At 43.7% G+C, this 16,629-nt stretch overlaps 1 protein-coding gene and 1 pseudogene across 13 annotated transcripts in view; one reads left to right on the forward strand and one right to left on the reverse strand.

Annotated features, from left to right (window-relative positions):
• AGAP1 (ArfGAP with GTPase domain, ankyrin repeat and PH domain 1) overlaps nucleotides 1-16,629 on the forward strand; it is a 335,950-nt gene that overhangs the window by 87,612 nt on the left and 231,709 nt on the right. For all 13 annotated transcript variants that reach the window (XM_028702820.2, XM_077918621.1, XM_028702829.2 and 10 more), the window contains 2 exons: nucleotides 6,765-6,892; nucleotides 15,433-15,588. In XM_028702820.2, coding sequence (XP_028558653.1) covers nucleotides 6,765-6,892; nucleotides 15,433-15,588 — 284 coding nt within the window. The remainder of the gene's footprint in view (nucleotides 1-6,764; nucleotides 6,893-15,432; nucleotides 15,589-16,629) is intronic.
• On the reverse strand, nucleotides 12,209-13,123 carry LOC114582083 (uncharacterized; annotated as a pseudogene).

The raw sequence follows: 16,629 nt of genomic DNA on the forward strand, positions 1-16,629 counted from the left end.
AATCCTTCCAGTAGCACCTTAGAGACAAACTAAGTTTGTTATTGGTATGAGCTTTCGTGTGCATGCACACTTCTCGCTGGTCGATGATCTCCGGCGTGCTAGGATCAAAGGTGAAAGCTGTTTCCTTGTTCCTACTGGATCTCTCAGTGGCCTTTGATACCATGACATCCTTCTAGACCGTCTAGAGGAGTTGGGAACTGGGGGCACTGTTATACAGTGGTTCTGCTCCTTCCTCCTGTGCCGTTTCCAGAAATTGATGGTGGGGAATGAGTGTTCAGACCCCTGGGCTCTCACTTGTGGGCTGCCTCAGGGCTCCGTCCTCTCCCCCATGCTTTTTAATATCTGTATGAAGCCACGGGGAGAGATCATCAGGGAGTTTGGGCTGGGTGTTCATCAGTATGCAGATGATACCCAGCTCTACCTCTCTTTCAAATCGGAACTGGTGAAGGCGGTGAAGGTCCTGTGTGAGTGCCTGGAGGCAGTTGGAGGATGGATGGTGGCTAACAGATTGAGGTTGAATCCTGACAAGACAGAAGTACTGTTCTTGGGGAACAGGGGGTGGGTGGATGTGGAGGACTCGCTGGTCCTGAATGGGGCAACTGTGCCTTTGAAGGACCAGGTGCGCAGCCTGGGAGTCATTTTGGACTTGCAGCTGTCCATGGAGGTGCAGGTCAATTCTGTGTCCAGGACAGTTGTTTCCCATCTCCATCTGGTAGGCAGGCTGAGACCTTACCTGCCCGCAGACAGTCTTGCCAGAGTGGTGCATGCTCTAGTTATCTCCCGCTTGGACTACTGCAGTGCACTCTATGAGGGGCTACCTGTGAAGGTGACCCGGAAACTGCAATTTAACCAGAATGCGGCAGCTAGACTGGTGACTGGGAGTGGCTGCTGAATCACGTGGAGAGCAGGGAGGAGAGGGGTGAGGGGAAAAGAAAGAGCCTGTTCACTGTTGGAAATGTGTGGGATTCTTACATGTCACATGTCTGTTTACATTCCAGCACTGATTATTGGAGTCTTGTGAGCGGAGATAGAGATACGCTGTTCCGTTTTGTATAGCTTTTGCTTTTGCAGCTCTCTCTCCGAGGAAGAAATACAGCGGGAGAAGCCATGTTTTTCTTTGTTCTGTTACATTTGATTTAATTTGCAATAAATTAGGCTTAGATGTTACTCCTCAAGGCTAAGCTTCTGTTTCAACTCTGCTTATCGTGTGCTCATGTCCTTCGATATGGGCCACATCAGCGTGACGGAGACTGGAGTGATGAATCCCCGGCGACGCTGCGGTGGGGGGGAGAGGCACCGGCCTTGGCGTTATCACCCAACGCTATCATCTCTGCCTCGACGCCCGGCTGCTTCCACCTCGCTGCTTGGAGCGTGAGGATCAGCTTGCGTGCTGTGCTCGGCTGGCTCCGCCTGACTCAGTTGAGGGGCGCGGAACAGAGCAGGAGCAGCTAGGCTGGCCAGAGGGGTGGGTGATCTGAGAAATGCCCTCAGGTGCATGTGGAGAGGGGGAGGGGAGCAGCCCGGCTCCACGTCCCTCTGGCTTTCTAGTAATGACCTCTGGCGAACTCTGTGCTGGGGCAACGGCACGTGTGCCCACAGAGAGGGATCTGAGTGCCCCCTCTGGCACACATGCCATAGGTTTGCCACCACTGTCCTAGGCCATCAGCCTTGAGGTCTCAGACATCTTTCTTGAGACAGCCTCCATCAGTGTTGGGTGGGGTAGGTTTCAGTGGCACAGACCAAGTTCTGGTGCAAAACAAAACAGCTTGGTTAAGATTGTTTTTCTTGGCCAATCACTTTTGAATGTACTTCTCTACTTTGACACTAGTGATATACAAGGTGAGTCCTTTAAAAGAGGCCCCATGGATACAGAGTACACATGTTCTTATCTTAAAAAGGTAAAGGTAAAGGGACCCCTGACCATTAGGTCCAGTCGTGACCGACTCTGGGGTTGCGGCGCTCATCTCGCTTTATTGGCCGAGGGAGCCAGCGTTTGTCCGCAGACAGTTTCCGGGTCATGTGGCCAGCATGACTAAGCCACTTCTGGCGAGCCAGAGCAGCGCACGGAAACGCCATTTACCTTCCCGCCGGAGCGGTACCTATTTATCTACTTGCACTTTGACCTGCTTTCGAACTGCTAGGTTGGCAGGAGCTGGGACTGAGCAACGGGAGCTCACCCCGTCGTGGGGACTCGAACCGCCGACCTTCTCATCGGCAAGTCCTAGGCTCTGTGGTTTAACGCACAGCGCCACCCGTGTCCCTGTTCTTTTCTTAAGGAGTTTATATTAACCCTAACAGGCAACATCTCATTTATTCAAGGTTTGACAGTTTCAGTGATTACCATGGGGTAAGACAGAAAGCCAAAATTGCTGACATGTATATGTAGTGGTGGGACACGGGTGGCGCTGTGGGTAAAAGCCTCAGCGCCTAGGACTTGCCGATCGTCAGGTCAGCGGTTTGAATCCCCGCGGCGGGGTGCGCTCCCGTTGCTCGGTCCCAGCGCCTGCCAACCTAGCAGTTCGAAAACACCCCCAGGTGCAAGTAGATAAATAGGGTCCGCTTACTAGCGGGAAGGTAAACGGTGTTTCCGTGTGCTGCGCTGGCTCGCCAGATGCAGCTTGTCACGCTGGCCACGTGACCCGGAAGTGTCTCCGGACAGCGCTGGCCCCCGGCCTCTTAAGTGAGATGGGCGCACAACCCTAGAGTCGGACACGACTGGCCCGTACGGGCAGGGGTACCTTTACCTTTATATGTAGTGGTGTATATTATAGCCTTGTTTGTGAGCTCTACATCAGCTTGTATCTACCATCCTCCCATCTTTCCTAATAGGGTAGATCAGTTGAGTAATTTTCTCATAAAATACAGAAGGCTCATTGAGCCCACATTTTTAGCAATTTCGTTGGATGATTAATAGATCCAGGATATGGAATAGTTTGCATGCAAAGGGTGATATCCAAATTGTAAATTCACATTTGACCTAATTATGCCTACATAATACTAAGCTTACTTTGTTGTTCATGGTTTTATTAGCTTTTTTTCAAAATCCTAAGATTAATGGTGTATTTGATGCATACATTGAGAGCCAATGTGAAAAAACCTTAATGAAGGGGAATGTATATGAGAAAGTTCTGACATGAAATCTAGGTTTTTCTTGAAACTATGAATGCAAAAGAGAACTGGCAGAAAACCAAGTTTTAGCCTATTCAAAATGAAGCAGTCCTATGCTAGGTTAATGTAAGCCATACCCTTCCCTAATTGTAATAACTCTAACAATCTTTTGCCAAGTATAAAACACATTAGTTTAATGTTACTAAACAATGGAATGAAACTACAAAATAATGTCAGTGATTTTTATGGCTAACAGTGTTGTACTGTGAATTTGTCTGTGATAATTTAGGAGATCAAATCATATTTCGTTGATATTTGAAACACCATGGATTGCTGGTTACATTATATAAAAAAAATTTAAAACATACAATAGCTGTAAAAGATAAGTTGCTTCTTCAGTTTGATGAAGAAATGCCTGATTGTGTATAAGTACAGCTGGGCTTCTGCAGGGCTGTGTAGAAAACACACCTGTCATTGCAAATCAGTTGACATGGTGATACAATGAATATTTGCCTCCTATAAAAGGTCTCATAGGCCAAAGTGCAACAAATAAAGTACAGTGAAGTCCCTCACAACTCCTCTGGATTGGCTATTTTTGTGTTGATACACAGGTAGGAATTGAAAGTGCTCTCTTAATCTTAATGGATGAGGCCATTCTTCTGACTAGTAGGTCAAACAGGGCCTTCAATGGGGACGGAAAGCCTAAAGGAAGCCAGTACACCACTGCTTCAGATTCTGCAGGGTGATGTCTTACTCTCCTTGGGTGGTGATGTGCTCTGCTGTGCTTGCTCCTGCTGCTTCCAGGCAGGCTTCATTTGCAGCCTCTCATACTGTCCTATTCAGCACTGTAGTTGTACCTTAGGAGGATGTGCAGCTGTGGCAAGATTATGAACATATATGGAAGGACTGAGGCCTTCTGTGGGTTCTAAACACCATATATGCGGTGACTCTAATATAGACAGGTCTTCAGTGTTGTGAAGTATCTTGTTTTACCTTTCTGTCTTGGTGTACATATGTAAATTGGTCCAAATTCTATCAGGGATGAGTTTTAGATTAGGAAAATAAAGGAATCTACTATATATTCTGGACAAACTTTCTTTACCATTTGTTCTCAGTAGGTCTGGCCACCTCTTGATACCATCATCAAACTTGGTATGAGGGTTCCTGAGGTGGGGTGGCAGTTTTTGTTGATGTGGGCAATGCAGCCACCATTTTGAATCAAGATGGCAGTACAAAATGTGACTGCCTGGTTTTTGGAGTGATGGGTACAAACTTGACTGATTTCAAACTCTGCATGATTGTTCCTGGGGTGAGGGGGTCTGTAGTTTTCTTCAGTGTTGGACTACTGGTCACCATTTTGAATTAACGGTGGTCCAAAATGTGACTTAGGCTTGTCTTCACACATTTTTTTGTGTGGTGGGTCCAAATGGCACCACTATTTTGAATCAATATGGTAGACCAGAATGTGGCTTAAGTGGGATTTTGTCTGATTTTGGGCATAACCTGTGCTAATTTGTATGCCTCTGAAGATATCAGCACCTAACTTGGCACAAGGGTTCCCAAGATGGATGAGGTGGTCTTCATTCATGTTTGGATGGAAGTTGCCATGTTGAATCAAGATGGTGGACCAAATAAACCACAATTAAACATTAGCATCCCCCACCCCCCAAACACTGATTCAGGGTTAATGTTCCCCAGGTCAGATAGGAGCTCTGAGGTGTATGTGTGTGTGTTTGTGGTGTTATTAGTTACCCATCCTTCAATCTAAGGTCTCAGGGCAGGTAACAACAAGAAAACACAATATTACTCTGTGTGTGTGCGCGCGTACAACTTAAAGCACACTGGATGTGTGTGGGGCTTCATGCCCCCATAATAGCATTTCCTTCAGAGGAAACAAAATACTGATTTTAATCAGGTTGTGATAGATTGATTACAAATTTCTGAATCGCTGAAATATAGAGTGAAAACTATTTCACTGGAAAACTTGATATACTGCTCTGCAGCATCCTCCTTTTTTGAAAAGACCATTTTGAGCCTGCTCTGTTCTCATTCTGCTTAGAATTATTTTACCTTTTAGAATCAACATGAGTAGCTTTGACTTTGTTCTGTCTTGAAGGTAACTATTTATTACTGTGGTTCTTTAAATCTCTCGATTAATAGGAGCAATTAAACAATAGTTTAATTTCCATCAAATTAACTGCCCTAAGAGATAATTGCAACATAAATGGAGATAAATTTGTTTCAATACACCAAGAGTTTTATATAAGTCAAGAACTGAATCTCCAGTTTAAAATCAGAGGTGAAACTTGAAATGACATGTGACCTACTCTTAATACATGACTCAGATGGGCAGATGGGTCTGAGGATTAGATCCATGTGTGTTTAGACCCCTTGTGAGTGGCATTTGACATTAGCTGTGCACCAGTCACATTTTGCTACTGACAACTGGCCTTTTGTGACTAGGTGGAGATGTCCAGGCGCCACCCTTGGTGCTTAGCAACTCCACCTGCCTAGCTGCAGTCAGCTGGTCCGCCAGACACAGCAGCAGTAAATGTGCACCAATTTTTGCTGCTGTGCTCCATCCACCAAGCACCTGAATTGCCTGGTAGCGCAGCAACAAAAGACACTGCCGAGCAGATCACATGTTTGGCGGGATAGATGCATCTTTTGCTGCCCCGCTCCCCTGCAGACCGCCTGATTCACCAGTCAGTAAGTTATTTATTTTTGCTGCCCCGCTCCCGAGTGAATCAGGTGTTTGGTGGGGTAGAGCCCTACCCTGCAGACACCCTGATTCACCCAGCTTGCTCAGTTGTGCTGGTCCCAAGCTCCCACTTGGTGGAATGGCATGTGGGGCAAATCTCTGGGAGGTAGAACACTTTGGTAACAGGTACCTTCACTGGTGTGATAGCTCTGCTTTTTTGAAGATACTGCCATCATCCAAGCTTTAGGACAGCCTTCCCCTCCAAACATTTTAAATGAAACTTCCATCATCTCCATTCAGTATGGCCATGGTGACTAGGTTGGAAGTAGTCTAAAACATTGGGAGGGTGACCTGCATTGGGACCTTGAGAGCAGACTACTTAGTGAAAACTGAAGCTGAAATATCCCTCAGTTTGGCCTTCCTTTTTTAAACTTGGTGCGGATCTACTCCAGGAGAAGTTACAAAAACAAATACATCCTGTGTCAAAAGCTGCCCCCTCCTTTTTCGTTTTCTTGGAGATGGAGGCTGTGTTTCATTCAGAATAATTCTAATACTGTGACATTCTATCTGCGGTGTTCTAGCTTCCCTCTTGAAAACAAATGATTCACTTAACTGTTCTCATTGCAAATTCATTCATGTGGAATCCAGAAGAAATTGATTTAACTTTTAAAATATTTATTGTGATTGAAAACACATCTTGGTTTCAAGAGATTTGTGGTGTACACCAATAGCCTATATATTACTAATAACAACAGCAACAGACAAGTAAGCACTTTTACCATCAGCTTCCACTCCTCTGTAGTTTCTTTGTGCATCAGCTGCAGGACTGCCAGTTTATGTTGTTGGTCAGATCATGAAATTGCTCTTTAATGGAAGCAGGACTCTGAACAGAGGAGCAAAATGCTGCATCACAGGGTTTCTATGTAATCAACTTCTTTTAATTTTGTCTTTACAGTTGCACAGAAGATTGTTGCAACAAGGAAAAAACAGCAACTTTCGATAGGCCCTTGCAAATCCCTACCAAACTCTCCAAGCCACTCATCTGTATGTTCAGTCCAGGTTTCGGCAGTACATATCAGCCAGGTATGAAATAGAATGTAATTATTTGCATCCCTTTTAGTGGTAGATACAGACTGGGCAGCGTGAATTGGCATTGGTAACCAGTGTTCTTGCATTTGACTCAGATTCTTCATATCACAAGGCAGCACTGTTACACCTAGGAATAGAATATGGGTTCTGACAACCTCAGGCAGAGAGTATTTTCAGTTGTTCTTTGGATAGCTTTCTTTGAGTTGCTGTGCCCTTCTGTTACCTTAATTTATATTGTATTTAGCTTTGAAGGTTCATAATGTGCAACCACAGTTAAAGAGCTAAAGAATCCCCAACCTAAATATGCTCCATGACCTTCTAAAAAAAGGCCACTTAAATAGAGCCTAGAAATTGCTTCTAAACTATGTAAAGTTTAAACTATGTATTTCCATGTGTCTTTGTTATCTGAACTTGGCCAAATGTGTGATACTTTAAGAGGTGGTTCACAATCAAGTTTAGAGATTGCCTTGGAGGTGCAGTCATACCTCGGGTTGAAGTTGCTTCAGGTTGAGCGCTTTCAGGTTGTGCTCTGCGGCGACCTGGAAATAATGGAATGCGTTACTTCCGGGTTTCGCCGCTTGCGCATGCACAGATGGTCAAAATGACGTCATGCGCGGAAGCGGCAAATCACGACCCGCAGACGCGGGTTGCGTTCGCTTCAGGATGCGAACGGGGCTCCGGAACGGATCCCGTTCGTATCCAGAGGTACCATTGTATAGGGTAAGAAGGGCATCTTGTATTAGGCTCAAATAGTGTAGGGGTGTATACATTAAAAAACCAACCAACCACCACACAACAATGCCTTGTTTTAGAGCCACATAAAATCAATGCAGATATTGGAGCATCGGTGTAATATACTCTTCCTCACAATCCTTTTACAGGAGACACTTGGCCAATTCACCTGAAGCTGGTGAGCAGCTTATATGCATCCTCAAAAAGCATCTTATGAGGGCACTTCATCCAGTTACCAGACACTGTTGTTACCAGCCATTAGGCTGTGCACATATCTCCCTTTGCGAAATCACTTATGCAGCCTAAAGTGTCTATGTCTTTGTGTATAGTTGGAAGCAGAGCACGGCCACCTGCCAGCTTACCTGAGGGCCAATATTCACTCATTGCATGCAACTAACATTTGAAAGCTTTGTTGAACATTAAGAAGTTTCAAATATGAGTAAAACATTTTTAAAGCCATGGTAAGGAAGCTTTGGACCTGCAGATGGCAGTTGGAGTCCAGCAACATCTGGAGGTCCCACAAGTTCCTCACTTCTCCTGCTTTACAAGTTATAAGACCACATCAGAACAGGTTTATCAGACAACAATGCTTTGGGAGGTATGCTCTATTGGAACAGTGATCCCAGGATTAGAAGTCCCAGATGTCCCTCTAATAATGTATGTTTTATGTTCATTGTTTCCTTAGTGAGAAAACAAGCATATTGTGTTAGATTCTCAAAATCCTTGGCCAACAGCAAATGTTTATAGATACTGTACTTTCCCAATTTCCACAATGATGGAAGCTGCTACTACCCAGTAACTATAATAGCAGTGTGAATTTTGCAGGGAGATGTTCCCCAATGGAACCAGGGTGGGGCAGTACTTAATTCAGAAGTAGCAAAAGTAACAAAAAACGCAACAAACCAATCCAAGCTCTTTAGCAAATACCAGTTTTGTGAAGCTCAGGGAATCCTTCCATTCCTCTCTACATGGGCAACCTTCACAGTTCATTGAAGGGGATATCCCTCAGCTGTATCAGAGTGCTCTAATTTAACTCCTAGTCTGGAGAACTTTCAAAGGAGGAATCTGTGCAAGATACTAGGCAGGATTGTCATGTTCCACAAAACAGTTTTGCTCTTAGTGACACAAGATTAAAAGAATGAGGGAGGTGCTTCTAGCAGACAACCCAAGATAGAGTGTGCAGTACACTAAACAATGGGTTCTAAGGATCAAACTCGGGGGGGGGGGGCGGGAAGCACACACACATTTTTGGATGGCCCTGCTGGCCAGCCAACATTTGTGATGGTCAAGACCATGCTCATCTCTGAATAAGGAAATGTGAGATCCTGTGTGATGTCATGCTGAATTTAAGAGATACTTGAAGTGCTAGCACAATGCAAATGCCAGGGCTAATCCTCCACTCCTGAGAAAAGGCAGACTTTATAACATGTGTCACTTCTGTGGGGCTAAAAGTGTTTTCAAATGATTTTGTCACACGGATGAGCTCCATCCCTGTTCCCAAGCTTAAAGGTGCAAAGGGGAAACACCTGCAGTTGTGCTGGGCTTTTGTAGTGTTTGAAGCACCTATCAAGCCAATCCAGCACGGACAAGATCCATCCATTGTTCAAGCTCTGGAAGGACACAGAGGAATTTCCCAGCACTTGTGCTGTACTTCTGAGGTACTCTGAGTGGAGGAGAAGAGTTGGGGCTTATCAGTATTAATATTACACTTTTTAATGTGCTTAGAGCATTTCTGAAACACAATGCGAAATAGCTGTTTCCTCATACCTCTTTGCAGTTTCTCATGTTTGCCAGAGGAAGATGGGACACACATAGTATTATGTGGATTTTGGACAAGTTTGCCAAGATATTGGAGATTTATAATCAGAACGTATACTTCTTTTAACCTTTTCTACTAAAACAAAACTCATTTTCCTAGTATGCATCCTTATGTATCCAAAATGGCACTGCCTGCACATAAGAAGGATGTATTAGTGGACTCAGAGATGCCCCAACATTTGCAGGGGGAAAACTATGGAGTCGGAGAAATTTAGAGCATGCTCAGTTTGGAAAACTGTTATACTGGAAAACTCTGGGAGTGGGAGTGGAATGAAAGAGGTTAGGCTGGCTGGCTGAAACCTTAAACTCCTTACTACAGAATTTTGTTGCCAGTCCAACTTCTGTCTTTCAGAAGAAGTTGTGTTGGGGAGGGGCAGCCCAAATTGACTTGAGACTCTGGTGCTGGAAGAAGGGGTTAGTCCTTTACGTCCAGTGAACCTTTCCTAAACTAAAACTTCCCCCAAATTTCTGTTTGCCTATTAGGGAAAACTTACAGGAAAGTAGCATGTAGGACACGGATTAACTCCCTTACAGTTCTGATCTAATTTGCTCCCTCCCCAGCTGCTTTTCTTTTAAATATTGAGACAATAGTTCCTGCCATGGATTTCCAGTATTTTGTCTGTTTTAAAGGTAAAGGTACCCTTGCCCGTACGGGCCAGTCTTGACAGACTCTAGGGTTGTGCGCTCATCTCACTCTAAAGGCCGGGAGCCAGCGCTGTCTGCAGACACTTCTGGGTCACGTGGCCAGCGTGACAAAGCTGCTCTGGCGAGCCAGCGCAGCACACATGGAAACGCCGTTTACCTTCCTGCTAGTAAGCGGTACCTATTTATCTACTTGCACCCGGGGGTGCTTTCGAACTGCTAGGTGGGCAGGCGCTGGGACCGAGCAGCGGGAGCGCACCCCGCCGTGGGGATTCGAACCGCCGACCATGCGATCGGCAAGTCCTAGGCGCTGAGGTTTTTACCCACAGCGCCACCCGCGTCCCTTTGTCTGTTTTAGTCTTAGGTATTATACATGGCCATGTGAAGTTATGGAAAATATTTTTTATAGATGCCCTAATAGCAGCCTTGCGTTGACCTTCCATTAATCTTATCAAAGATCAATGGGCTGCCTAGAGGTCCTTGCATCAGATGCATAAGGATTAAACACAGTAAGAATTGTAAATACACTGCCACTGCTTTGTCAGCCTGTGTGGCTTTTTTGTATCTAAAGGCTACTGCATGGCTAGGGTGAAATGCCATGTGGTATCCTCACTGTGCAAATTTGTTGGGTACATGCTGAATATTTTTTCCTCCAATGTGTACCTTTTTGTTTTTTGCTAGTTTTTATTTATATCTGCTGTAGAAGACGGTTGTGCCCATTCCAAGAGTCAAATGTCCAACCAGAAACAAACTTATTCTTTCCTATAATTAATATGTGTTGAAAATCAGTGTTCTCAAGAAAATAATATTACCACTCATACTCTTCCATTCAGGACTTACTCAGTATTCTATGTAGTGTCCAGAAGGAATACACCTTGTGAATGATTCTAGACCTCAAATAGTTCTCTATATACTGTTTTGCCCATCACACAGAAAAATTCTTCACACCAATCTCTTCCATGGTATCTGGATGATCTACTGATCAGTTCACTCAGCTTCCAACAGGGACTTAAGAATGTGTACTTTTCCTCATGCCTTCAGTTGCATGACTTAATTAGCAACAAAGAAAAGTGTTTCTGCTTATTATTCTGCAAAGAAAACATCTAGGAGGGAACATGGCATGTGGAGAGAGTGCTTCTGTTCCTGGACAGGCAACAAAAGATTCAGTAGCTAATCATCACAGTGCTGATGTATTTTCACACCAGCCTAATGAGGAGCACCACTATCAGATGTCCTGCCAGGATGTGATTCTGTGGATGAGGTTCTGCAAACTAGCCTCTTCAGAGATGTTGTTTCCTGTCTCAGGCCTGGATAACTCAGCAGCTCCATCTACCAGGAATTCTACTAATGACTGAACCAAGGCCCCATGTAAGAGAGATTTTTCCTCTCAGGCACTTCCCCTAGTTACTATGAAGCCTCCTTGAATGAAGGGCTAATTACCAAAACACACAGGTTCAGTGGATGTGGTCAAAGACAAAGTGACTGGAGCTTTGAATCCCATGATTGGTGCTGTGAGTGTTCAAAGAGTGGAGACAACGGATCAACAAAGGTATGCATTGCAGAAGTCCAAAGAAACCTGCCAAACTTTGCCCCAGGCACAATATGGGGCAGGGGCACAAATGCAATAGTGTGCTGTCTCAGTAGGAATAGTTCCTGTGATCTTCCATCAAATCTGTATTTGTAACTCTGAACAACCACAGAGCGGGCAGATATTTCTCTTCATTCAGATGTCTCTAGACCTGTGGGCAAATACCCTGGATAATAATTGACCAAGGGAAATGCAATACATTTATTCTCTTATCAGACTCATTCACAGAGTCAAACAGAAGATTTAGGAGGCAAGCTTACTCTTATCACCTTGTACTTGCCCATTGGACTGTGCTCTTCAGATCTCTTCGGGTTGTCATCTCTCTCTCTCTCTCTCCAGCAGTTTATTGGTAAAAAAACCAAAAAACAATATTAAGACAAGTCAAGTCAAGTGTCATGTTAGAAATATTTAGCTTTTAAATAGCTTACGGTTAAAGTATATCATATTCCCCACATATCCTAGAAAATATTTGTATTAAACAATCAAGTATTAAAAGATCAGGTAGTAGTTAACATGTTTAATTTCTTATTCTAATCATCCCATTCACCATCATTCTCCAAGTCAGATTCTTCGGTATCTGAAAGATGTATTGCCATGTGTCACTTCTGAACAACATCCTTAACAGCAGCAACTATTTCTTCATCAATGGGAGGTGTTGGATTCTGAGCCCCTGGTTTCAATTGTTTCCCTTTTCTGAACCAACTCATTAGAACATCTTCGGTGAAAGGAGTTAATTGATTGTCACTCTCTGACCTTTTCAACTGCACATCCTTCAGATTTTGGATTAAATTGTGTTGAGATTCCCTTTTGGAAGGAGAGATGCAAAGTGCTGGGAATATGACAGCTGAAGGGAGATCAACATTATGGGACAACTTGCTTGATTTTTATATGGAGGAAGGCACTGCTAGTACATCTTAAATCCACCCTTCATTCCTAGACTATGGGAGTCTAGTTTATTGTTTGGGCTGCAAGTTGAACCCAGTTCTGTGGGCATCACAGAATAAAGCAGAGGATGGCCAAGGGATTTTTTCAATAAACCTTTTGCCTTTGTCTCTTTCAATACTGCTTCTGCGCCCCCACATTTCTCAATTACTTCAAAAATATTCTTTAATTTTCTCCTGTCCTTCAGATGGTCCTGCGTTATGCCAGCCTTAGCAAAGATCTTAGCAAAGATCTTCAGGATCTAAGCTGGTAGCAAGTTTGGGACCTCATCCAATGTGACAGATATGTTTGAAGTTTCTGGGGTTCCCAATATATTCTTTGCTTAGTTTATGTCTTCTGGATTTTTGTTTCCAGTTTCTTATCTCAAGCGGTGCTTGAGAAGCACAACATGAAGGAGATGAGACCCTACAGTTTGGTGATCTTGTACTTGGATGAGGATAAGATAATGGACAAGATGCCTCAGCGGCAGGAGCAATAACAACAACGCTTCTAAACAACGTCATTTTCTCACAACTCAGACTGCATTCTGTCGCACAACTTTTTAAGGTTGTCAAATCAGTAACCATTATGTCCCTTGCTTACTATGATATGCCCTCCCAAGACCAAGACCTCAGCTGGGGCTACTGTATCTGAACATCAACAACTTTGCTTGTCTTCTCTTTAATAATACCTTATCTTTTAAAAGTCTTGAATTGAAAAACACCAAGCAGTCTCCTGGACCTTTAAACGGTTTTGTACTCTCAGATCTTATTCGGAATTCTTTGTCTATATCCACCCACAACGCATGTTGTTGTACGCCCAGCCAGATTGCTAATTCTTGAGTCAACTTTTGGTCAATCCTTTCTTCTTGTGCCTCTGGGAGACCTTTGAAGCATAAAACCATCTCTCTCTGGTGCATCTCCAGCAGAGCTATCTGGTCCAAAGTAGTTTCATGTAATGTCACTAGATCCTTTATTTCTTCATTAGTTGTTTCTTGATTTTTCCTCGGCTCTTTATTTTCATTCACTAATTTCTTAGAAGTGTCTTCCTGCTTGTTGATTCTGCTCTTGAGGTCCTGGACTGATTTATATGTGTGTTTATGTTTGATTGTTAGATCTTTTATTTGTTCAGAAAGTTCTTTTATTAATTTAGCATTCTGCTCATTTTTGCTATCCATTGACGTTTAAGTTTTTGTCCGTTTTTGCTATCATCTCTTTTATATCAAGCTTAAATATTTGAATCCTCTGGGATTATCTTCCCTCTTTCCTTTCCATATTGCTTTTACCTTTTTAATGCTAATAGTTGTGTGAGTTACTTTCTCATCCCCCTGTCCTAGCCCCCTGATATTTTCTTAGTTAGTCTTATATCTATTTTGCTTGAGTTTAAGGGTGTTCCCAGGTTCAGAGCTGCGGGAAATCCCTTCCCCAGGGTGTCATTGGCAAAAGGATGCTTCCTGATAACGTAAAAGGAGGTACCATCTCTGAACTAGACTGCCCATCTTAATGCAACCTTCAGGAATGGTAGACAGTTACTCAGCTGCTCCTTTTCCTTCATTCTCGTGCATCCACTATTAATCCATATGGCACTGAAGTTTATTCCACAGTTGACTTTCTCCATGCACAAGTGCATGTGATGGTAGCTCATTCCCACAGGAGGCAGAGATGAGCACCAGCTTGGATGGCTTCAAAGAAGATTAAACAAATTCATGGAGGAGAGGGCTATTGAAAGCTACTGGCCTGGATGACTTTGCCTCTGCAGTTGGAGGCAGCAGTGCTTCTGAATACCAGTTGCTAGAAGCCACAGGAGGGAAGAGGCTCTTCTGCTTCTATCCTGCTTGGTTTTGGTTAGCCACTGTGAGAACAGGGGGTGCTGGACTAGATGGGCCATTGGCCCAATCCAGCAGGCTCTTCATGTTCTTATGTTCTTATTGCATTCAGATTGATCAGCTTAAGAGAAGTGCTTTGGAAGGACTGTGTGCCTTTTCAGCCTTGCAAACAAGGTGGCTGTGGGGGCTTTTGAATATCAAAGCTGTTACTGTAGTATTTGTGGGTGTCCTTTTATAAAAGGAGGACAAGAGCAAAAGGCTATACTCTAGTTATTGAATTTAGTTTGGCGATATAGTTGCTGCTAGATGAATGGAACTCTGAAATAGATTCTGTTGAACAATCCTATGAATTAAGATCAGCTTGACAGCAGAATAAATTTTGTAACAGCTTTGGTCATCTTTGGATTCTTCATCTAAAGAATCAGATATGGGTGATATGCTGAAAGATCAAGAAAAATGTACTTTGGAAATGCTAAATTTTATTGTGTGGGGGTTTTTTTTGGGGGGGGGGTTACTTGAGATTGCTCAGTTTGGCTTGAAATCCTCTATCCCCACTCCACTCCATTTCCAGTGCAAACTGGCTAGTGGTTCTAGGATTCTGTGACCTCAGCTCCAGTCCACTATAGACATAGCACCACAAATTTTGGACAATATGACTGATTTGTAAACGGTGTATAGTGCTATGCATCAGGAACAATATGGACAATATTCAACTAATAGAAAAGAGAGGTTAGCTTTACAGTTCTTAACCCGAAGTACTATTTCTGGGTTAGCGGAGTCTGTAACTTGAAGCGTCTGTAACCTGAAGCGTTTGTAACCTGAAGCATCTGTAACCCGAGGTACCACTGTATTCCAGTTGTCTCTTCCAGTTAAGTTCCAAGAGTAAGAGAGATTGTGGTAATTTTTTATTTTTATTTTTTTAAACCTACTCTGCCTGCTAAAGATGAAATTAAACTTGTGAAGTAGCAATTGGCTTTCTTCCTGTAAAATGGATTTTAATCATTGCAGACCAGCAACGGAGGAGGGAGTTTAAGTGATTATTCCTCCTCTGTCCCATCTACTCCAAGCACCAGCCAGAAGGAGCTACGGATTGATGTTCCACCTACCACAAATACTCCAACTCCTGTTCGTAAACAGTCCAAGCGCCGGTCCAATCTTTTTACGGTAAGTGAACCAGGAGACAGAATGCTTGTCTGTGTTAATTCATCATTGCTCCTTGATTTACTTCTCTAGTGTTATCTATGCTGACCAACTAGGCATTTGTTTTGATTCTTTAGCAGAACAATAGAGAACTTAGCTCTTGAAGTAGGGACATGGGTAAGCTATGGATAGGGTTCAGGGGCATCTCAAAATGCTCTTTCTTCTGTAGTACAAACTATGACAAAAGTAAGGCGTCAATACTGCTGTCCTGCTCCTGATTCCACTCGTCTGCTTTCCCAGGCAGGAGCCGACAGGCCCTCTGCTGCACGTCCAGTAACCTTTCCCACACCATGGCACCCACCCATGGCTTGCCGCCTGAGGACTGTTCATGCAGGCACAGTTGCACTTGCTGTCCTTGTGCTCCATGGACATTTCAGGTACAGTGGGCAGGGTTATGTTAGAGAGTCTTTTCTGCTGTGGTGCCCAGAATGTGGAACTCTGTCCTAGTTGGTTTGCTTGGCTGGTTTGCCAGTATTTCTCTCTTTGCCAGAAACATTTTCTTTTTGATAAGCTTTTGATTTACTTGCTACGCTGCTGTTTGTGATTTGTTTGTTGACTCCTTTGTGGTTAACTGTCTGCTGCTTTTTGTAGGTTGGTTGTTGTTGGTTGATTATGGTTTAATGGATTTTTTAGCTCGGAAGACGCCTTGAGCCCTTCCATCGAAAATTGGTATGCAGTTTTGAATAAAGAAAATAAGTTTTGAGCTTATCTTGAATTCCTTTTTCATGCTGTGTCTATTCCTTTAAGCAGTATAGTAATAAAGTCAGAAGAATCTTAAACACCAGCAATGAACTTATTTTGTTTGCTCCTTATGGTCAGGACTGACCCAGTGGCAGGTGTTATGGGTGGGGGGGCCCTCTCTGCATCTACCCTTTGGGAACTATACATTATGTGAGGATGCAGCAGCAGACGGCCTTTTGCGCTATAGCACTCTCCCCTCATAATCTCTACAGGCACCAAGGTGGTATTATTTTTGGTGACAAATTGTATGTGCTGGTGTTTGAG

The sequence above is a fragment of the Podarcis muralis genome, chromosome 1 (genome assembly GCF_964188315.1).
Source record: "Podarcis muralis chromosome 1, rPodMur119.hap1.1, whole genome shotgun sequence".
NCBI lineage: Eukaryota > Metazoa > Chordata > Lepidosauria > Squamata > Lacertidae > Podarcis > Podarcis muralis.